This window comes from Trachypithecus francoisi, unplaced genomic scaffold, assembly GCF_009764315.1.
Source record: "Trachypithecus francoisi isolate TF-2019V2 unplaced genomic scaffold, Tfra_2.0 Lachesis_group4, whole genome shotgun sequence".
In the NCBI taxonomy this organism is placed as follows: Eukaryota; Metazoa; Chordata; class Mammalia; order Primates; family Cercopithecidae; genus Trachypithecus; species Trachypithecus francoisi.
In genome coordinates, this window is record NW_022681469.1 from 27,649,516 (window position 1) to 27,673,968 (window position 24,453).

Here is a 24,453-nt window from a genome sequence, read left to right on the forward strand (position 1 = left end):
GCCATTCTCCTGCCTCAGCCTCCCGAGTAGCTGGGACTACAGGCGCCCGCCACCGCGCCCGGCTAGTTTTTGTATTTTTAGTAGAGACGGGGTTTCATCGTGTTAGCCAGGATGGTCTTGATCTCCTGACCTCGTGATCCGCCCATCTCGGCCTCCCAAAGTGCTGGGATTACAGGCTTGAGCCACCGCGCCCGGCCTGTATACTTTTTTAAAACATGGATTAATCTTAATAAGTAACATTTCATCATAAGCAAAACCCATTCAACAGTATCTTTGTTTATCTACAGTATAAATAAATATATATATAGTATTCTACAGAATGTTGCTTTGACTTCACAGATTTTTACAAATATTCATAACCAAGTCATGAAGTTCTCACTAAACAAAAAAAATTTTTTCTAACTGAAACATCTCCCCAATGTGCAAAGATGTTAAGAAATATTTTCTTCAAAAGTCCCCCATATTAATAGATGATAATACTGCTGGACTTCTCAGAGCTTTATCTGACCACTCCTTAATAAGCAACAATGTACAGAATCAGCAATTCACAAAACAAGCCCTGGGAAATCCGGTAGTAGAGAAGATACCCGGATGAACTATCCTAAGATTGAACCTATAAAGACCTAAAAATTTTATAAATTTTCCACTCTATCGTCCCTTATCAGAGATTTCTAACAAATGATATTATAAACAAATAGTAATTAGGGATCTCTAAATTTTCAACTGTTCATTCTTTGAAACATTTTATACATATTAAAATGTCTATTATAAATAGCTGTATCTCTATAGACTATGTAAAGTCTAGAAAATCTTTCATATTTCCAAAAATGATTTTTGAATGACTGAAATACAGCAAACTCATTGCCACAAGTGGCTGAAATGTATCTTATTTACATGTAAAACATCACAAAGTCTTTGTATCAGGCCAAAAATCATTTATTAAAAACCTATTTAAATATTTACCTAAAAGTTAATGCAAATAATAGGACCATTTACCCATCTGCCCCAGAAACTGTACATAAACCTCTCAACATTTATTTGATCAAGATAAAAAGTATTTCTACAGAAGAAACTGATGCTCAGAAAAGAATCATAACTTGCCAAAAGTCACAAATATCTAATTCTAGGAATCAGCTCTGCAGACTCAAATTATCATCCTGAGTCTACCTAATACATGTCTTCCATCCTGAGTGTTTTTATTTTTCTGAATTTCTAAGAGTCACAGACTGAAAAATACAGAACTTTCAGTGGCCAGTAGGTTCCCAAGCAAGGCCAGTGTCTTTAAATCTCAGTTTAAAATAGGGAGAAAAGGAAGAAAAGGAAGGGCATAATAGTCTCCAGTCTCCCGGGAGTTGTGTGCTTCCAAACCAGGGGTTCACAAATTCTAGGTTGCAGGAGCCTACAGAATTATTGTAACAAGACCTCTCAAATCCATTTGCATAAGCACCATTATCTGTACACCAAATACCTAATAAATTTCATAAATATGTTCTATTTTCAACCATATGTGATTAATAAAATCAAAATTCACTTAAAAGCTAAAATAAAGGGATAGAGGAAAAATAAACAAAAAAGTTATTGGGGCCGGGCGCGGTGGCTCAAGCCTGTAATCCCAGCACTTTGGGAGGCCGAGACGGGCGGATCACGAGGTCAGGAGATCGAGACCATCCTGGCTAACACGGTGAAACCCCGTCTCTACTAAAAAATACAAAAAACTAGCCGGGCGAGGTGGCGGGCGCCTGTAGTCCCAGCTACTCAGGAGGCTGAGGCAGGAGAATGGCATAAACCCAGGAGGCAGAGCTTGCAGTGAGCTGAGATCCGGCCACTGCACTCCAGCCTGGGCGACAGAGCAAGACTCCGTCTCAAAAAAAAAAAAAAAAAAAAAAAAAAAAAGTTATTGGGAGCATTATCACTTTTGAATTATATAAGCAATCTGTAGACATCTCTAAGGACCTGTCTCTGATTTAAACATGTTTTCTTCCAAATTACCAAGGATAATGCCAAAATGAACCCAGAGTAGTCCACACAGATAGAAGGAAAATAAAACTGATATCTTTAATCCAGCAACTCAACATCTAGGAATTTATCACCAATGAGTTCAAACTTTTTTTCCAGGCTATGCGCAGTGGCTGTAATCCCAACACTTTGGGACGCCAAGGTGGGCGGATCACCTGAGGTCAAGAGTTCGAGACCAGCCCGACCAACATGGAGAAACCCCATCTCTACTAAAAATACAAAAAATTAGCTGGGTGTGGTGGCACATGCCTGTAATCCCAGCTACTCGGGAGGCTGAGGTAGGAAAATCGCTTGAACCTGGGAGGCGAAGGTTGAGGTGAGCCAAGATCACGCCATTGCATTCCAGCCTGGGCAACAAGAGCAAAATACCATCTCAAAAAAAAAAAAAAAAAAAAATTTCTGTAAAGCAAAATTACCTCATGACTCATAATGGTCAAACAACAACAAACACAAATGAAAATAAAATAAAGCCACAAAGCCTAAATGTCTAATAACAGGGGACCAATTAAACAAAATGACATAAAGTCATTACATGGAATATAATGCATCCATAATAAATAAATTTTGGCTGGGCACAGTGGCTCACACCTATAATCCCAGCACTTTGGGGCACTGAGGTGGGAGGATCATTTGAGCCCAGGAGCTGGAGACCAGCCTGGGCAACATAGTGGGACCCCATCTCTACAAAAAATTTAAAAAGTTAGCCAGGCTTGGTTGGCTTGGTTGGGTATGGTGGCTCATGCCTGTAATCCCAGCACTTAGGGAGGCCAAAGCAAGTGGATCACCTGAGGTCAGGAGTTCAACACCACCCTGGCCAACACAGTGAAACCCTGTCTCTACCAAAAATAAAAAAATTAACCAGGTGTGGTGGCGCACTGCTATAATCCCAGCTACTCAGGAGGCTGAGGCATGAGAATCGCTTGAACCCAGGAGGCGGAGTTTGCAGTGAGCCAGGATGGTGCCACTAAACTCCAGTCTGGGTGACAGACCAAGACTCTGTCTACCAAAAAAAAAAAAAATTAGCCAGGCAGGATGGCATGTGTCTATAGTCCCAGCTACTTGAGAAACTGAGGCCAGAGGATCGCCTGAGCCCAGGAGGTCGAGGCTGCAGTGAGCTATGATCATGCCACTGTGACAGAGCAAGACCCTGTCCCTTAAAATAAAAAGAAAATATAGAAGAATATTTAATAACATAAGGAAATATTTATTATTTGTTAAGGAGGAAAAAGCAAATACAGAACAGTAAACAGAGGACAATAGTAAATTGAAAAACATATACATCTACAGTACAAGATCTGGAATGATAATCAGTATTTAAAGGGTGACTAGTGATCTTTAGGTAGTGTTATCAAGGGTAATTTAAATTTTGTTTCTGCGGGTCCATATTTTACAAATATTCCATAACAAACGTAGAGCATTTTTTACATCAAAATATATATTAAAATATATATAAAGTATATTTTAATATATTATATAAAAAGTGTCTATTTTTTCTTTCTTAGACATGGGGTGTTGATGAAGTGCTATCTTTTTCTTTTGTAGAGACAAAGAGGAAAGAAAAGAATATATATATACACACTTACATATTTTTTACGTAATAATATATAAATATGCATATATGTTTTATGTAACAAAAATATATAAATATTTATATATTTTTTTCCTTTTGTAGAGATGGGGTATTACTATGTTGCCCAGGCTGGTCTCAAACTCCTGGCCTCAAGTGATGGTCCTGCCTCAGCCTCCCAAAGTGCTAGGATTACAGGCATGAGCCACTGTGCCTAGCCTATATTCATTTTCAAATGTGAAATTTTAAAATTAGTTTTAAAAATACTTGAAATAAATTCATCTTCTATTCTAGTTGTCAAATCATAACATTTGTACTCTGAACCATGAATCAATCACATGTTGACACAAGGTACTATTTTAAGTACTATTTAAGTAATAAGACTAACAGGAAAAAGGTAAACACACTTAAAAATCTATCAGATTTTATCATCTAAATTATCTAAGTCATTCAATAATATGTAAACAAGGTAAGAATCATTCTATACCAATGAAATTACCTAATATGTAAAAAATACTTTCAAAGTTTCTCCCAGTTCTCATAAGTATACTAAAATCTTACACATCAAGATAAAATCTATTTTTCCGTCTCTTGCTGGTCTAACCTTAGAGCACTTCTTATCTGTACTCTCAATTAGACATATACAATAGCCATGTATAATAATGAGCAGCTTTCGTAACAGAAGAAGTCAAAAGGCCCAAGATGAGAACCTTATCACCTACATTTTCTTCCTCCTCCTCATTACTATTATTATTGGAGATGGGGTCCCACTGTATTGCCCATGCTGACCTCAAACTCCTGGGTACAAGTGATCCTCCAGACTTGGCCTCCCAAGTGCAGGGATTTCAGGTGTGAGCCACCCTGTCCTGCCCCTCTTACATTTTCAACTCTTAGACCTGGGCAAGTTAACTTACCTCTCTGAATCTCACTTTTCCTAACTCTAAAATAGAATAATAATATTTATCTCATAGGGTTTTTGTGAAGACTACATCAAAGAACACATGCTAAATGCTCAGTACAGAGCCTGAAGAATAGAAGGTACTCAATAAGTGGTGACTGTTATTAAAGTCACAATGCAATAGTTTTTAAGTCAGAAAACTTGTCAAGCCTCTGAAAAACTATATGACCCTAGGCAAGCTACTTACCCTGTATGGACCTCAGTTTCATCTTCTGCAAAACACACACACATATATAATACCTATCTTACAGGTATGTGCCAAGAATTAAACAAAACTGTATACAAAAAGCATCTTGCATATATTAGGTGCTCAACAAATTGTAGCTAGCATCATTATTACGTACAAAAATAAACATTTGAGTACAGGGATTAGCAGTTTACAAAATATTTTTATGTATACGAGTATATGTAATTCTATGAATTATTTAAATAAGTGTATTTAATTCTTAAATTAGGTGTAAATTTCAGAAAAAAGTAAAATACAGGCAATCTCTCCTAAGCACACAAAAATAAAAGGCCTTTTTTTTAGTCTAAAAGTAAAAATGTGTTCCCTATAACTGGATCCGCTTTAACATTTTTAAAGTCCAAATAAATCGAAAAGAGTTGAAAGGGGAAATGTTTATTTTTTCTGCCTCTGGAAGAAGGGAAAAAAAATTCTAAGTCCTTAGAAAGAAAACAGAGATAAAATGGTTCAATTTTTTTTAATGACTTCACATTTCTTTACACAACTAAAATGTAAGTGCCTCTGATTTCCTGTACTATATATACCTTTGTGCAGAAGCAGTAAAACACTATAGTTAAAAACCACAGACTGTGGAGCCTGACTACCTTGATTCAAATTCTGGCTCCATCGTAGCTGTGTGACCTTAGGCAAGTTTCAACTTCTCCCTACCTGTTTCCAACATCTGGCAAATGGAGATTCCTCTTGGTACTGTGGTAAGGATTAAATGAGTTAATACACTTAAAAATGTTCATCAGAGAGCCTAGCAAATGGATGGCACATCACAACTGTTTACCATTTTTGTTACTGATTTATTACTGCCACCTCGAAATGCTTATATCTATGTCAACAAATACGTGCCACTTTGTGGACAATTTCAACAAATGTCTACCTAAAATGAGACCTGTTTAAGAAGTACCTTAATACGGTTTCCACTGCCAATAAAGATACAGCAATTGCTGCTAGAGAGGATTTTAGGGCAAAGGTAAGTAAAGTCAATCCCTTTCTTACATCTTCTGTCACACAGAGGAGTAACATCTTTGCTTGCTAATAGAAGTTCAGAGCCAAGAGTTTTATAATTTAGGCATGACACACACCAACCCAGCAGACACAATATTCTCCAACACGTCATAAAGATTAAATAAGATACAGTAAATGGAAGTGTACGAAAGTTACATGCGTATTAAATACTATTTTATATATGTACTTGAGAAAATTGCAGCAATGTATTTCTCCAATCTCATATTGTTGCTTTCTAACTCCAAAACTAGTGTTCCGCCCACTGCAAACCAGGGGCCAGAGTAACAAGACACAAAGTCAGATTAAAGTTGCCATCCCACTAAATCATTTCCTGCTTGAAATGTACTTTTTAAAAATGTCTGTACAACAGATAACGCAAATAGTACTTGTATTATCCAAGCCTCAGGCCTACACTAAAAATTTAAGGAGTGACATCCTGGAAATAGGCCAATTCAAGACCAGAAAAATGTCTCTACAATTAGATCAAACAATGCCACACCAATTCCCAACTGTCCATAATCCTAGCCTGAGTATAAAAAAAAGCTGAATAACTTCAGATTCAAGAACATGATAACCCAGAATATCAGAGGTCAAGTACACAGGGCCACATTTCAACTCCAAGTACATGGCTGGAATATTTACCTGGCTCACTCCCAAACTGAAAGTTGGGTTTCAGCATCAATCAGGGATATGGCCATGAATAGGCTACGCAGGCCAGATCAAACCACAGGTCACTTGGCACCCTTCATTGGGCCAGATCCTACTGAATGCCAAACCTTGACCTGGTGAATAAAACGGGAGGCTGGCAGTCAAGACAGATTCTTCCAGTTGCAGCTCCATTTTGAGATTCTTCATTGATATAACCAGTGAAATCAAATTTGGATAAATGTGAAGAATTTCTCAAATATAGGTGGAAAACTTACTTGAGTATGCTTCACAGATCTAGCCACTTTTTTGTTTAGCAAAATATTCAGTAAAATACATTATTCATTAATTTGTTTTGTTCATCAAATCGTTTCGGTCCTGTGAAATGGTTAGAGGGACAACTAGCACTTTTCTTCAGGATCTGCACAGCTCTTAAGCCTTTACTAAGCCAGTTTCTCCACTAGCACGTAAAATTGGAGTTAGATTTGCTCCTCCTTTCAAAGATAAGCCAAAGATAAATAAGATACTATGTAAGAGTATTTTCAGCATTTCAGAAGGAACTTGCTAGAGAGAAAAAAAAAAAAAAACCCTAACAATGCAACTGAACTCTTTTTTAACATCTAAATCAGGGATCAAGACAAAGCCGTGTTGAAAATCAAATTCATTAAAGCCAGATTTTTCTATGTTTGAGTTTCTGTGCTGGGAAACGGGTCTGTGTCTATAAAAACCCATCTTCTAATGAGCTGTAATACTGAAATTCTTCGGTAATGTCACTCCTTCCCACTCCCTATCTTTTTCAGAACTTCCAGGCATTAAAGACAACGTCTGCCAATTCTACAACTTCTCCCCGCCTGCTAGGATTCAGATGGATTCCACAACTTTTCAGCCTCCCGTGACTTTTAACACTACTCTAGAGCTAATTACTTTTAATGACTCCACTCTGGAATAGGCACTCCTCGGCTTTACACTTTGTCGCGGCAGCAATCGACTGAACGACATGTCCCCCGACGCCGACCACCTCGGACGACCTCAGACATTCGGGGTAGTTTGCAAGCGGGCCAGGCCCCGCAAGCTCGGATTCCTGCCCCACCTCCCAGAGCCGCCTGTCCCCTAAGCCCTCCTCAACCTCAACCCCCAAATCCCAAACGCAGAACAACTGGGCTTCCGGTTCTCCTGTGCGCGCCCCGGATCCACCACACACCTCGCCCCTTCTCCCTGGGCTCGCTCTCAGGACCCTAACCCCTTCCCGAGCGGGGCCGAGCAACGCTCTCAGCAGCTGAACTAAGACTCCGGAGGCCGCACGTCCCCCTCAGCAGGCCCCACCTGGGCCTCTCGGCTCGGCTGCCCTCCATTGCACCCCTGGCCCAACAGTGCTGAGGCGGAAGAGAGGGACAGCACGAGCTCAGGGCCCGGCACTTACTCGGGAAGGTAGGTGGAGGAAAAGGAGCTCCACTTGTGTAGCGCGTAGGGGAGAAGCCGGCACTCGGGCGCCGCAGCGACAGCTCCGCCGGCCGCCATCTTGTCAGCACCGTAGCGGCCGCCACCGACCGCTGGCCGCGAACGGAGGAGCGGAGGGGGCGTGGCCTGCTCTTAAAGGGACCGCCGCCCTCCCCGGCCGTCTGCGCTCCCTGCCCCGCATCGTTACCCGGGCCCAGCTAGGGGCCACGGTCCTATCTCGGGGTTTTCCACGTGGCTCGCTCCTTGACGGCCGAGCGACACTGGGTCTGAGGTGTAAGCTCTTCCCTGGGGCTTGGAGGGGAATGGCGCAAAGGACTTTTCTTACAAGCAGAGGTAAGGACAAGCCAAGATGATTACGAACAGAAACACATTGTAGTTATGGAGCAGAAAGGGAAAATAAGAAGACCAAGTTGGAAAAGGCACGCACGCCTGTGCGCTTTTGGAAGCCACCGCCCTCGCCAGTTTGTAAGTCCTTTACGGAAACAACACTGAAAGGAGCTGGAGGGCGGTAGCTAGTGCGTTGTCCTCCTGGAATGATCCTGGTTTTAAATGTCTTGTCCCCGCCTTCCAGAGTCAGATGGAGACAGGAAAAGGAAATGGTCCCGTGTCCTCCTACCCTGTTTGGTTTGCAGTCTGTGATGCCCTGCATTGTAAACATTTCTTGTGATCCGCGTCCTACTAATCTTGTGGCATTGGTTTCCTCGGGAATGACGTTCACCCACAGACCGAGTTGGGAAGCTGCGTGTCATCATTTTTTCAGTTGGCAAATCTGCCCACTTTGAACTGACATAATTGTAGCCTAAAAGTTCAGCGAGAGAGAAGTTCAGGAAAAAGACTATTCCTTCTTCTTAGAGGGAACAGCAGCCCTGAAAACCATATGGACATCACACCAGCTTCTTATAACAAAAGGAGCACTTGGTCTAAATATCTGGCAGTTTCAGATAATATTCTCATCAAGTACCTGTTTGTCGTAGTTACGCATATTTATTCCTTGGCTTAGCCACTGCAGTTACCAAAGAGTATGTCTTTTATTGTCTAAGAGGTTAGACTCCTGAAAGCCTGGACAGTGTCATAATCTCCACCTGAAGAGTGGAAAAATTCAAGCAGAGTTTCTCAGGAAATGGCCAAGTGAGTCAAAACACCTCAATAATTGTATTCTCTTCCAGTTGTAATCATTAACCTGCCGAAACTCCCTCAAGTCCTTTCCTGACTTCCTGTTTCTATAGGTGGAAATTTAATGATAGGCTCTACTAGGATATCAGATCAAAAAAGCCAAATAGAAAGGCCAGGCTGGGCACAGTGGCTCACGCCTGTAATCTCAGCACTTTGGGAGGTACAGGTGGGAGGATCACTTGAGCCCAGGAGTTTGAGACCAGCCTGGTCAACATAGCAAGACCCCCATCTCTAAAATAACAAAAATAAAATAAAATAAGAAAGGCCACAAGTACGTTCACCTTTAAAATTACATGTGCTTGGCCAGGCATGGTGGCTCACACCTGTAATCCCAGCACTTTGGGAGGCCGAGGCAGGCGGATCACCTGAGGTCAGGAGTTCGAGACCAGAGTGGTCAACATGGTGAAACCCGGTCTCTACTAAAAATACGAAAGTTAGCTGTGTGTGGTGACATACACCTATAATCCCAGCTACTTGGGAGGCTGAGGCATGAGAATCACTTGAACCCAGGAGGCGGAAGTTGCAGCGAGCCAAGATCACACCACTGCACTCCAGCCTGGGAAACAGAGTGAAACTCTTGTCTTGGAAAAAGAAATAAAATATAGTAAAATGAAAAATTACATGTGCTCTGTGTGCTGCAGCAGGTTGGAAAAGTATGTGTTCCTTAAGGGAATGCTATAACCCTAGTGACTTGGGTTGGGAGCTGCCAGAGACAATGGGAAAGGGCCAGAGAATGTTAGCCCCAGAGAGGATATGGTGGTTATCTTTGGAGAAAATAGACACTTTAAAGGGGAGGAATTAACTCACTCCAATTCCTTTGGGCCCCAGATTTTCTAATTCCACTTCTTACCTTAATGTAAGTCAAGTCCTTGTTCTTTTCCAGACATAGTTCCTGAGCAATATTTTTAAAAAACACATATTAACTAGTTCTTCTTAGGCTTAAATCCTTTTGGTGACTTTCAGCCCCCTTCTAAACTGTTTAACAGAGGCCCTTCATAATCTACCTTGATTTTTCTCTCCGGCTTCCCTCGCCCCCACCCCCCATCTTTCTCCTTTGCACTTTTGACATCTGTCCACTCACTAGCACACTGAATTTGTTCCCATAGAGTCCATGTTCTCTGTAGCCTCCAGGGCTTACTCTAAGCCAGGCTTGAAATATTCTTTACCATACTTTACCTGGCTAACTCCAGCTCATCCTGTAGACTATTTGGTCCTGGAAATTTTTTTGGTTTTCTTTTTTTTTTTGAGACGGGGTCTCACTCTGACTCTGTCACCTAGGATGCAGTGCAGTCACATGAACATGGCTCACTGCAGCCTTGACCTCCTGGGTTTAAAGGATCGTCCTGCCTCAGCCTCCCATGTAGCTGGGACCGTAGGCAGATGTCACCACACCAAGTTACTTTTTTGCTTTTTTTGTAGACACAGGGTTTCCCTCTGTTGCCCAGGCTGGTCTTGAACCCCTGGGCTCAAGCGATCCTTCTGCCTCGGCCCGGCCTCCCAAAGTGCTGAGATTACAGGTGTGAGCCACTGCGTCTGTCCGAAAATCTTTCTTCATCACTTGCTTTGGGATTAGGTGACCGTTTTCTTCATTTTTTTTTTTTCCTATGCAAGCTAACACAAGATAGGTAACATTTTTTACATTTCTCTTAGCACTCTAAGTTTCCCTCTTTATCTTTGCACACATCACAATATATTTTAATTTCCTCTTTATTCCTCTTTCTCTCTAAATGATAGCTCCCATGAAGATAAGAGTCATACATATCTTGTTCACAGTTGTATCCTCAGTCCTGTTGATGTGTCTAGCAAATAGAAGATGTTCAGTAAATATTTATCAAAGAATGAATGAATAATGCTAAAAGAACTTGAATTAGAGACTTTTGAGTTGCAAAGGAAAAAAAAAAATGCCAGCACTTCTCAGACTACAAACCTGTATCCCAGAGGTATAATTGCTACTCAGAAGGTAAAGGCACAGGATAGTGTGGCTTTCCTGCATCACAAATTTTATAAATGGCAAAATAATTTAAAGCATTCTTATGTTAACATAAATACAGATCGTTATATTATGATACTGAGCCGAAAATTTTTTTAAATGTTAAGGAAAGAACTTTATCTGAGGAATGCAAATCCTTTTAAATTATGAGGCCCAGAGAGGCATTCAAGTGAAACAGCAATCCTGTCCTTCTCCCCCACTTTTAAGCTGTGTATTTGTCTCTTGAAACTGCTTACTATTGCCACACAAGCTAAACAGTAAGCTACAGATTAATGCTGCACCAGACATTATAACCCACATCCTATAGTTTCATAATGTATAGCCAATCAGTATCTTGTTTTATTTTAATGTAAATTCTTGGTAAATAACTCAGGAACTGCCTCATCTTTCCCTTTAAAAATCCATTTGCAACTGCTGCTACTCAGAGTGTATATTCAAGGCAACTTGAGTCTATGTTCCCGAGTTGCAGTCGTCAAGCTTGGCCCAAATAAACTCCCAACTTATATTAATTTTGCCTCAACTTCTTCCTTTTAGGTCGAACATCTAGAGTAAGTCAGCAGGATACGGAGTGATTCCCCCACACACCTGGTGTTTCCCTCTGAAAGCAACGCTTGGTACCATTGTGAACTCTCCTCCTTCAGAAGCCTCGTTAGGTGTTTCAGGCGAGTTCTCCTGAATGTGGACCTCCCACTCTTGGGTTGAAGGCCCAGACTTTATTTGGGCTGTTTTTTAAACCCTTTCTTTCCTTTAAGTGTGAGGGCTTCGGTCTCTGTCTTTGGACAGAAGATCCGGGTAAAGAGCTCTGCCTTTTTCCCCGCTCTGTCTTACAGCAGAGGTGTAGGTCATGGTTTTTCTGCCTCTGCTTCAGAACCAGGGGTTTGGGTCAAGGTTTTTTCACCTCTGTCTCACAGCAGAGGTTTGAGCGAAAGAACTGGCAGTTAGGCACTAGTGGTTTCATTTTATATTGTATGCCTTTGAGATAGCAGTTGTTTACTATCGCTTGAAAATTCTGAATTAGTCTTTAATTTTAACCAATTCCTGTTAGTTCCTAACTGAAATGTATACCCCTTTTGCTCTTCCAGATGGACGTAAGATGAGGGTCTGGTCCCCCATACCTTGAGGACTCTGTTGCCATCTGACAATTAGAGACAATCCAAGTGTCCTCATCCTTGAGGACTCTGCTACCATCTGACAATTAGAGACAGTCCAAGACATGCCACAGTTTGATCCTAAACACATTCCTGGCTTTGGTCACTTTTGAAAAGTTCCCGAATTATGAGAAATCAATAATAAGAGTGTTCAAAACCTGAACGCTCTTTTTAAAAATACCTGCTGGAATTACATATACAATTTATGGGGTACTCTCTTGTAGTGTCTGGGAAAGTAGACCCATCTAACCTGGAATGATCATAGGCAACAATGACCAAAAATGGGCATCTTTTGATATACCTAAAGTAATTTATTTGTACACACCATTGGAAAGAGCTGGTTTTAGAACCAGACATGTAAATATGAGACTTACTTCCACTGGCACCTAAAAACTTCTAAAAGAAATCCTGAAAGAAAAAATCACCTTCATTCAAGAGGTAAACAAAGGGATATTTGAAACTATTTAAAAAGACTTCAGAGTCTTTCTCCCTTTCACCTCCAGATCCTCCTTTTCCTTCCAGCTCTGTGATCTGAACTCATCCCTTTCTGCTTCTTCCCTTGGCCTCCATACATTTCTTAGGCAGAGATTTTTTAAAATTTCACAATGTACACATTTCCTTCTCTCAGGGGAAATGAATTTAAATTTAGAGCAGAAGGAACAAGTAGAACAACAACAGAACGGGAATAAGACTGCTGAGACTATAAAAATGCAGATCCAACAAAATTTTTTCTAACCAGGTCTAGTGAACGACACTGTGATGTGGTCTGGCTCTGTGTTCCAACCAAATGTCATCTCGATTTGTAATCCCCATGTGTCGGGGGAGAAGCCTGGTGGGAGGTGATTGGATCATGGAGGCAATTTCCCCCATGCTGTTCTCATGATAGTGAGGGAGTTCTCACGAGATCTGATGGTTTAAAAGTGTTTGGCAGTTCCCTTTCTGGCTTTCTCTGTCTTGCTGCCTTGTGAAGAAGGTGCTTGCTTCTCCTTCACCTTCCACCATGATTGTAAGTTTCCTGAGGCCTCCCCAGCCATGCAGAACTGTGAGTCAATTCAACCTCTTTTATTTATAAATTATGCAGTCTCGGGTAGTTCTTTATAGCAGTGTGAGAATGAACTAATACACGCTGATTTATTGACCCACTATCAGACAGTACCCTTTAAATCTTATGTCTTTAAAATGCTAACATTCAGGGAATTAGCTAAGCAGCATTCCAGATGAGATCAGATCTAAAACAAGATAAAATCCTTAAATGCTTAAACTGCCTGCTTTGGATTCCCCGCAAGATTTACCAAAAAACAAATACACAAACAAAAACAAAAACAAAGAAAACACTCCACCCAGCGATAAAATGCCTAGGATTTGGTGCTTTCACCACTGTAGCCTGAGTTCAATTGCTGGCCAGGGAGCTAATCTTATTTGTTTTAAAGTATTGTATGATTCTTGACCATTTGGGATACCATTTGTAATTGATCCTTATCCCTTCCATGGAACTTTTGATTTCCTGTCTTTTTCCATTTGTGGCACATACAGACCATTTGGGCCTTCATGAGTACGCAGCCGAGAAGCTGAGATCCTAGAAATCATGGCCAGACAGAAATGTGAATTGTACTGCACTTGTGGCTAAACTCCTTTCTTTGAGCTGTCTTTGGGGTGATTCTGGGTCTTGTGAGGACTGTGTTGCACCTCCTTTGGAGATGCCCCTGCATCCTTGGTTAAGTCATAACCTTGATTAAGGCTTGCTGGTTTTGGTGAGTCATTTGGAAGCATACCTTTTTTATTTTTTTTTTTAAAGTTCAGAAGCTGGGAATAACAGCTATTTGTGCTGGCTAATACCTGATAATGAGAGATTTGAAAAGTTTTTCTTTTTTTTTTTTTAATTTTACTTTAAATTCTGGGATACATGTGCAGAATGTACAGGTTTGTTACATAGGTATACATGTGCCATGGTTGTGTGCTACACTTAACAATTGTCATCTAGGTTTTAAGCCCTACGTGCTTTAGGTATGTGTCCTAATACTCTCCCTCCCCTTGGCCCCACTCCCTGACTGGCCCCAGTGTATGATGTTCCCCTCCCTGTGTCCATGTGTTCTCATTGTTCAACTCCCATTTATGAGTGAGAACATGTGGTGTTTGGTTTTCTGTTCCTGTGTTAATTTGCTGAGAATGATGGTTTCCAGCTTCATCTATGTCCCAGGAAAGGACATGAACTCGTTCTTTTTTATGGCTGCATAGTATTCCGTGGTGTATATGTGCCACATTTTCTTTATCCAGCCTATCATTGATGGGCATTTGGGTTGGTTCCAAGTCTGTGCTATTATAAAGTGCTGCAGCAAACATACATGTGCGTGTGTCTTTATACCAGAATGATTTATAACCCTTTCAGTATATACCCAGTAATGGGATTGCTGGGTCAAATGGTATCTCTGGTTCTAGATCCTTGAGGAATCACCACACTGTCTTCCACAATCACAATGGTTGAATTAATTTACACTCTCACCAACAAGTGTAAAAGCTTTCCTGTTTCTCCACAGCATTGCCAGCATCTGTTTGCTGACTTTTTAATAATTGCCATTGTAACTGGCATGAGATAGCATCTCACTGTGGTTTTGAGTTGCATTTCTCTAATGACCAGTGATGATGAGCTTTTTTTCATGTTTTTTGGCCACATAAATCTCTTCTTTTGGAAGTGTGTGTTCATATTCTTTGCCCACTTTTTGATGGGGTTGTTTGTTTTTTCTTGAAAATTTGTTTAAGTTCCTTGTAGATTCTGGATATTAGACCTTTGACACATGGGTAGATTGCAAAATTTTTCTCTCATTCTGTAGGTTGCCTGTTCACTCTGGTGATAGTTTCTTTAGCTGTGCAGATGCTCTTTAGTTTAATTAGATCCCATTTTTCAGTTTTTGCTTTTGTTGCACTTGCTTTTGGTGTTTTAGTCATGAAGTCTTTGCCCATGCCTATGTCCTAAATGGTATCGCCTAGGTTTTCTTCTAGGGTTTTTATGGTTTTGGATTTTACATTTAAGTCTTTAATCTATCTTGAGTTAATTTTTGTATAAGGCGTAAGGAAGGGGTCCAGTTTCTGTTTTCTGCATATGGCTAGTTTTCCCAGCACCATTTATTAAACAGGGAATCCTTTCCTCATTGCTTGTGTTTGTCAGGTTTGTCAAAGATCAGATGGTTGTAGATGTGTGGTGTTATTTCTGAGGTCTCTGTTCTGTTCCATTGGTCTATGTATCTGTTTTGGTACCGGTATCATGACGTTTTGGTTACTGTAGCCTTGTAGTATAGTTTGAGGTCAGGTAGTGTGATGCCTCCAACTTTGTTATTTTTGCTTATGATTGTCTTGGCTAGGCAGGCTCTTTTTTGGTTCCATATGAAATTTAAAGTAGTTTTTTCTAATTCTGCGAAGAAACTCAATGGTAGCTTAATGGGAATAGCATTGAATCTATAAATTACTTTGGGCAGTATGGCCGTTTTCATGATATTGATTCTTCCTATCCATGAGCATGGAATTTTTTTCCATTTGTTTGTGTCCTCTAATTTCCTTGAGCAAGTGGTTTGCAGTTCTTGAAAAGGTCCTTCATGTCCCTCGTAAATTGTATTCCGAGGTATTTTATTCTCTTTGTAGCAATTGTGAATGGGAGTTCACTTGTGATTTAGCTCTCTGTTCTCTATGATTGGTGTATAGGAGTGCTTGTGATTTTTGCACATTGATTTTGTATCCTGAGACTTTGCTGAAGTTGCCTATCAGCTTAAGGCGATTTTGGGGCTGAGACAGTGGGTTTTCTAAATATATAATCATGTCATCTGCAAACAGAGACAAGTTGACTTCCTCTTTTCCTATTTGAATACCCTTTATTTCTTTCTCTTGCCTGAGTGCCCTGGCCAGAACTTCCAATACTATGTTGAATAGGAGTGGTGAGAGAGGGCATCCTTGTCTTGTGCCGGTTTTCAAAGGGAATGCCTCCAGCTTTTGCCCATTCAGTATGATATTAGCTATGGGTTTTTCATAAATAGCTGTTACTGTTTTGAGATACGTTCTATCAATACCTAGCTTATTGAGAGTTTTCAACATGAAGAGATGTTGAATTTCATCGAAGGCCTTTTCTGCATCTATTGAGATAATCACGTGGTTTTTGTCATTGGTTCTATTTACATGATGGATTACATTTGTTGATTTGTGTATGTTGAAGCAGCCTTGCATCCCAAGGATGAAGCCATCTTGATCATGGTGGATATGCTTTTTGATGTGCTGCTGTATTCGGTTTGCCAGTATTTTATTGAGGATTTTCACATCAATGTTCATCAGGGTTATTGGCCTAAAATTTTCTTTTTTTGTTGTGTCTCTGCCAGGTTTTGGTATCAGGAGGACACTGGCCTCATAAAATGAGTTAGGGAGGAGTCCCTCTTTTTCTGTTGTTTGGAATAGTTTCAGAAGGAATAGTACCAGCTCCTCTTTGTACCTCTGGTAGAATTCGGCTGTCAGTCTGTCTGGTCCTGGGCTTTTTTTGGTTGGTAGGCTATTAACTACTGCCTCAATTTCAGAGCCTGTTATTGGTCTATTCAGGGATTCCACTTCTTCCTGGTTTAGTCTTGGGAGAGTGTATGTGTCCAGGAATGTATTTCTTCTAGATTTTCTAGTTCATTTGCATGGAGGTGTTTATAGTATTCTCTGATGGTAGTTTGTATTTCTGTGGGATCAGAGGTGAGATCCTTTTTATCATTTTTTATTGTGTCTATTTGATCCTTCTCTCTTCTTTGTTAGTCTAGCTAGTGGTCTATTTTGTTAATTTTTTCAAAAAACTGCCTCTGAATTCATTGATTTTTTGAAGAGTTTTTCATGTCTCTGTCTCCTTCAGTTCTGCTTTGATCTTAGTTATTTCTTGCTTTCTGAGAGCTTTTGAATTTTTTTGCTCTTGCTTCTCTAGTTCTTTTAATTGTGATTTTATTGTGACAATTTCAGATCTTTCCAGCTTTCTGATATGGGCATTTGGTGCTATAAATTTCTGTCTTAACACTGCTTTAGCTGTGTCCCAGAGAGTCTGGTATGTTGTCTTTTTGTTCTCATTGGTTTCAAAGAACTTTGTTATCTGCCTTAATTTTGTTATTTATCCAGGAGTCATTCAGGAGCAGGTTGTTCAATTTCCATGTAATTGTGCAGTTTTGAGTGAGTTTCTTAATCCTGAGTTCCAATTTAATTGCACTGTGGTTTGAGAGACTGTTTGTTATGATTTCCATTATTTTGCATTTGCTGAGGAATGTTTTACTTCCAATTATGCGGTCAATTTTAGAATAACTGCCATGTGGTGCTGAGAAGAATGTATATTCTGTTGATTTGGGGTGGAGAGTTCTATAGATGTCTGTTAAGTCCACTTGATCCAGAGCTGAGTTCAAGTCCTGAATATCCTTGTTAATTTTCTGTCTTGTTGATTGTCTAATATTGACAGTGGGGTGTTAAAGTCTCCCATTATTGTGTGGGAGTCTAAGTCTCTTTGTAGGTCTCTAAGAACTTGTTTATGAATCTGGGTGCTTCTGTATTGAGTGCATATATATTTAGGATAGTTAGCTCTTCTTGTTGCATTGATCCCTTTACCATTCTGTAATGCCCTTGTCTTCTTTGAACTTTTTGGGTTTAAAGTCTGTTTTATCAGAGACTAGGATTGCATACCCTCCTTTTTTTTTTCTTTCCATTTGCTTGGTAAATACTTCTTTGTCCCTTTATTTTGAGCCTATATATGTCTTTGCACGTGAGATGGGTCTCCTAAATACAGCACACTGAAGTGTCTCGACTCTTTATTCAGTCTGTGTCTTTTAATTAGGGTGTTCAGCCTATTTACATTTAAGGTTAATATTATTATATGTGAATTTGATCCTGTCATCATGATGCTAGCTGGTTATTTTGAACATTAGTTGATGCAGTTTCTTCATAGTGTCACTGGTGTTTATATTCTGGTGTGTTTTTGCAGTGGCTGGTACCGGTTTTTTCTTTCCATATTTAGTGCTTCCATCAGGAGCTCTTGTAAGACTGGCCTACTGGTGACAAAATCACTCAGCATTTGCTTCTTTAGAAAGGACTTTATTTCTCCTTTGCTTAAGAAGCTTAGTTTGGTTGGGTATGAGATTCTGGGTTGAAAATTCTTTTCTTTAAGAATGTTGAATATTGGCCATTCTCTTCTGGCTTGTAGGGTTTCTGCAGAGAGATCTGCTGTTGGTCTGATGGGCTTCTCTTTGTAGGCTACCTGAACTTTCTCTCTGACTGCCCTTAACATTTTTCCTTCATTTCAACCTTGGAAAATCTGATGATTATGTGTCTTGGGGTTGATCTTCTCGAGGAGTATCTTAGTGGTATTCTCTGTATTTCCTGAATTTGAATGTTGGCCTGTCTTGCTAGGTTGGGGAAGTTCTGGATAATATCCTGAAGTGTGTTTTCCAACTTGGTTCCATTCTCCCCATCACTTTCAGATACACCAATCAATCGTAGGTTTGGTCTTTTCACATAACCCCATATATCTTGGAGGCTTTGTTCGTTCCTTTTCATTCTTTTTTCTCTAATCTTGTCTTTACACCTTATTTCAGCAAGGTGATCTTCAATCTCTGTTATCCTTTCTTCCACTTGATTGATTCAACTATTGATACTTGTGTATGCTTCACCGCATTCTTGTGCTGTGTTTTTCAGCTCCATCAGGTCATTTATGTTTCTCTCTAAACTGGTTATTCTAGTTAGCAGTTCCTGTAACCATTTATCAAGGTTCTTAGCTTCCCTGAATTGGGGTAGAACATGTTCCTTTAGCTCAGAGGTGTTTGTTATTACCCACCTTCTGAAGCCTGCTTCTGTCAATTCATTAATCTCATTCTCCAGTTTTGTGTCCTTGCTGGAGAGGAGTTGCAATCATTTGGAGGAGAAGAGGCATTCTGGTTTTTGGAATTTTCAGTGTTTTTCTGCTGGCTTTTCCTCATCTTCATGGATTTATCTACCTTTGATCTTCGAGGCTGATGACATTTGGATGAGGTTTTTGTGTGGGAGTCTTTCTTTGTTGATGTGGTTGTTGCTTTCTGTTTGTTAGTTTTTCTTCTGACAGACCCCTCTTCTGCAAGTCTGCTGCAGTTTGCTAAAGGTCCCCTCTAGACCCTATTTGCCTGGGTATCACCAGTGGAGGCTGCAGAACAGCAAAGATTGCTGCCTGCTCCTTCTTCTGTAAGCTTTGTCCTAGAGGGGCACCAGCCTGATGCCAGCCAGCGCTCTCCTATATGAGGTGTCTGTTGACCCCTGTTGGGAGGTGTCTGTCAACCCCTGTTGGGAGGTTTCTCCCAGTCAGGAGGCATGGGGGTCAGGGACCCACCTGAGGAGGCACTTTATCCATTAGCAGAGCTGGTACACTGTGTTGGGAGAATATCTTTTGTCAGGAGCAGCTGCTCTCTTCAGAGCCAGCAGGCAGGAAAGCTTAAGTCTACTGAAGCTGTGCCCACAGCTGCCCCTCCCCAGTGCCCTGGGGACAATCCAGTGCTCTGTCCCAGGGAGATGAGAGTTTTATCTGTAAGCCCCTGACTGGGGCTGTTACCTTTCCTTCAGAGATGCCCTGCCCAGTGAGGAAGAATCTAGAGAAGCAGTCTGGCCACAACCGCTTTGCCACACTGTGGTGAATTCTGCCCAGTCCAAACCTCCCAGTCTCTTTAGCACTGTCAGGGGAAAACTGCCTACTAAAGCCTCAGTAATGGCAGATGCCCCTCCCCCCACCAAGCTCAATCATCCCAGGTCGACTTCAGATTGCTGTGCTGGCAGCGAGAATTTCAAGCCAGTGGTTCTTAGCTTGCTGGGCTCCGTGGGAGTGGGATCCACTTAGCAAGACCACTTGACTCCCTGGCTTCAGCCCCCTTTCCAGGGGAGTGAACGGTTCTGTCTCGCTGGGGTTCCAGGCACCACTGTGGTACGAAGAAAAACTCCTGCGACTAGCTCGGTGCCTGCCCAAACAGCCTCTCAGTTTTGTGCTTGAAACCCAGGGCCCTAGTGGTGCAGGCTCATGAAGGAATCTCCTGATCTCTGGATTGCAAAAACCGTGGGAAGAGCATAGTACCCAGGCTGAGTAGCACAGTCCCTCATGGCTTCCCATAGCTGAGGCAGGGAGGTCCCCTGGCTCCTAGCACTTTCTGGGTGAAGCAATGCCTCACCCTGCTTCTGCTTGCTCTCCGTGGGTTGCACCCATTGTCTAACCAGTCCCAATGAGATGAACTGGGTACCTCAGTTGGAAATGCAGAAATCACCTGCCTCCTGCATTGGTCTTGCTGGGAACTGCAGACCGGACCTGTTTCTATTCAGCCATCTTGGCCCCTCCTCAAAAAGTGTTTAAGAACTCCATAGTCAAAAGCCAGCTTCATTAAAAACAGATTCATGCAGGCATGGTGGCTCATGCCTGTAATCCCAGCCCACTTCAGGAGGCCACAGTGGAAGGATTGCTTGAGTCCAGCCTGGGCAATGTAATGAGTCCCTGTCTCTACAAAAAGTAAAAACAAAACTTAGCTGGGCATGGTGGTGCATGCCTGTAGTCCCAGCTGCTTAGGAAGCTGAGGTGGGAGGATCATTTAAGCCCAGAATGTGTCAAGACTACATGAACTGTAATCATGCCACACTGCACTCCCGCTTGTGTGACAGAGTGAAACCCTGTTTCTATTTTTTTATTTTTCTTTCAGTATCACAGAACAGAGAGACCCTCTCTCTCAAAACAAACAAACCAGGGCCAGACATGGTGATTCATGCCTGTAATCCCAGCACTTTGGGAGGCTGAGGCAGGCGGATCATGACGTCAGGAGATCGATACCATCCTGGCTAACACAGGGAAACCTGGTCTCTACTAAAAATACAAAAAATTAGCTGGGTGTGGTGGCGGGTGCCTGTAGTCCCAGCTACTCAGGAGGGTGAGGCAGGATAATGGCGTGAACCTGGGAGGCGAAGCTTGTAGTGAGTGAAGATTGCACCACTGCACTCCAGCCTGGGCGACAGAGCAAGACTTCATTTCAAAAACAAACAAACAAAAATGAGACTCAACCTCCTCCACCTCTCTGCTGTCTTCAGTACCACATGAAAGGATCTAGAGGAGACTTCTAATGACTCAGACCCCTTAAGGAAGACAGAAAAAGATGCCTCTCACTCCCTTTCTGGGTTCTTCTGTCTTCCTGTGGAGTCTGAAGAATCATGGAGAGATTTCATGACAGTTTCCAGCACAAAACTCTGGTCTCTTTTGTATCATGTCACCTGATCCCTTTGGCTTTTAGGAGTACTGGATATTATTCTGTTCTGTTAGAGAACACTTAACCTTTCTGTGTGTGATGGCTGGCAAGTTACTGATGAGAATTATAATATTGGAGTTGGCTGACAGAAGTTGTTTACAGTGAATGGTTATTATTATTACTACAGGGAGTTACTGGTTTCTTTGCTTGTTAAGATAAGAAAGGCATGGTTTAAATACTTAGAGAAATGTTTTTGTATTGAAGTACACCATGAAAGTGTTGCATGGCCCAGTCCCATGGTATTTCCCCTCTTTTTGGGGACCCAGGATTCAGCCTAAAAATGGAATCCTTAATTTTTAAAGATCTAGATGCTCTGCCTTCAATTGCACCTGCTTTTCACATATTTAAATTATGAGGCTCTAAAAACTCTAAATGTTTTGTTGACCCTGTTACTTAATGGGCTCTGCCCTGAGCTCAGTGATCCAACTGGAAAACAGACTGCATTAAAAGCTACTTATCTAAGTGAAATAGGTCTCCTTATAAAATCCAATGATAGATTCCTGTGATTTTGTGTTACCTTGGCATCCATTTTTAATTTTCCTCCAACACACCCAAACTCCCCCTTGAAAAGCCTTAAATTCTTTCTCTTTGTGCTTTGAGATGTAAATTTACTACCCCATTTTCTCTAAAACTCAGTACAAGCCTCAGCTTCTTCCAGAGTCAAGAAAACTTTTCTTCCTTTGAACTTTAAACTTTTCCATTTACAAAGGTACAGTTTGAATCTAACTGTCCTTTTAAACTAGTGAGTTTTACCAGTCTCATGACTAAAATTTTTGTCTCTGCTTGGTTTTATTTTGTTTTTCTTACCTCAGTTCACCAGCAGTTTCAATGTGGCTAAAATTTTTTAATTAAAGCTATAAAGTCATTGTCTGTGTCTGGGTGATTTATGTGTACATGTATACATGTCTGTTTATATATTGTCTACATGGTACCATTGACTTATAGAAAAAGTGCTTATAAATAATATAACCAACCCAAATGCTTTTCACGGACCCTTGACTTTAGTAATCTTGGGTTTAAATTAAGATAGTTTTTAAATTATTGGTAAAGTAAAATAACAACGTCTTCAAATTTTAATTTAGATGTGTTTGCCTAGATCTGTTGGTCAGACTGGTTTATACTGTCTCTGCTAAATGTTTTAAGGTCGTAAGGCCATTCTTTTATGTTATTTTTTGATATTTGCTTAATTTGTCTGTGAGCTTATATCTTTGGATTTCAGCCTTTAGATTCTGAGTACTAGACAAGTGGCCCTGGGGACAGTGCCTGGGCCCCATCATCCCTAGTTGAACTGTGCCTCTTGGGTATACTGCAAGGAGTTGGACCCTCCAGGCATTGTCTCTGTAGCACTGTCATTTGTTCTGAGCTCTGGTACATAGTTAAAGTCGCTTACTTCTTAGTTTTTTCACTGAAAATTAGGGTTACTAAGAGTTAACATTGTGGTTAATATATGTAACTAAAACTACTAGGCCAGAAACAATTTTATATAGATAGCATATAAAGAAGATGTAAAGAAAGTTGAAAAGGGTAATTTTTTTCCTTTACCTAAAAGAGGACTTTGGTCAAAATGATAAGGGGATAGTACATCTTTGTCCTAAGTAGAATACCAATTTTAAAAAATGAAGTATAGGACAAAACTGAAGGTCTAGGCAAGTTGTAAAAGGTTTGTGGAAGATTAATGTCATGAAAAGAATTTTGTATGTGATATAGTTGGCTAAAATTAGGAGATCATTGACTTTTTCTAAAAATTAAGCATTGATATTTAAAGCGCACTGATGTGGGACCCCTGTTTCAGAGTAACAGGGTTTTCTTGGAGCATTAATCTGCTCTTTAATAGAAAAATGTTTAAAGGTTATGGAAATCTTATGCAGTTAAAACTGAGGGCTAGATGCGGTGGCTCACACCTGTAATCCCAGCTCTTTGGAAGGGTGAGGTGGGCAGATCACCTGAGGTCAGGAGTTTGATACCAGCCTGGCCAACATGGTGAGACCCCATCTCTACTAAAAATACAAAAATTAGCTGGGCATGGTGATAGGTGCCTGTAATCCCAGCTGCTTGGGAGGTTGAGGCAGGAGAATCACTTGAACCTGGGAGGCAGAGGTTGCAGTGAGCTGAGATCATGTCATTGCACTCCAGCTTGGAGTGAGACGCCATAAAAAAAAACAAAACCTGAGATTTGATAGATTTGTTTATAAGGATTTAATGAAATTAACTTTAGGATAAATAATATACTGATGCAAAAGTAAAATTTGGTTTTCTCTTTTGAATAAGATTTTTAAGTATTTTTAAGAAACAGTAAAAACAATGTTCACCTTTTGGGTAAAAAAAATAAAATAAATGGGAAAGAGAGATTCTGCTGGTCTCATGCCATCTTTATTAGGTTTTTGGATTGTTTAGAAAACCGACTTTTATCTCTATCAAAGAGTAAAGGGTTTTGCTTTTTGAAATCTTTGAATTATAACTTTGGCTAAATGAATGAATACTATTTTACAGTGACCTATGATCCTATTTGGTCAAATGTTTTAAACTTTTAATATTTGACATACTTCTTAAAATCAAATTTCAAATTCTAAAATTAAGTATTTTCCAAAAGAAACCCCTGGAAGTCCAAGAGAGGACGATTAGGCATATTTAACGTGTTAAAATCATATGGAAAGCATTGTCAGAGAAATAATGGTGTTTAACTTTCTTTGAGTTATATTAGGATGAATGTGTTCTTAATACGTGTTCCAAACTTGTATGAGATTCCTAAAATTCTAATGTGTCTTGGTATATTTTATCAGTCATAATTATGATTACTATGTTAAACTGTTGTAAACCACAGGAATAACCAAATTTGCTTGTCAATTCCATCTTTAACCATGGCTCTTCTAAGTCTTTTGCCATCTAAAACAATTACTGTGTTATTTCTGTTCTTCTCATAAAGCAGTTTACAATTGGCTATGATTCAAAATTTACTTTTTCTTCAAGGAAA

General features: G+C 40.5%; 1 protein-coding gene across 4 annotated transcripts in view; it reads right to left on the minus strand.

The window, feature by feature from the left end:
* Positions 1-24,453, minus strand: part of MKLN1 (muskelin 1) — a 392,713-nt gene that overhangs the window by 168,276 nt on the left and 199,984 nt on the right. For 2 of the 4 annotated variants that reach the window (XM_033194309.1, XM_033194308.1), the window contains exon 1: positions 7,847-8,001. The exons of 1 other annotated variant lie outside the window; for it this stretch is intronic. In XM_033194309.1, the coding sequence (XP_033050200.1) occupies positions 7,847-7,944 (98 nt within the window). In that variant the 5' untranslated portion in view covers positions 7,945-8,001. Of the gene's footprint in view, positions 1-7,846; positions 8,002-24,453 lie in introns of those variants that run through there. One more of the 4 variants, XM_033194311.1, reaches the window with a different exon arrangement.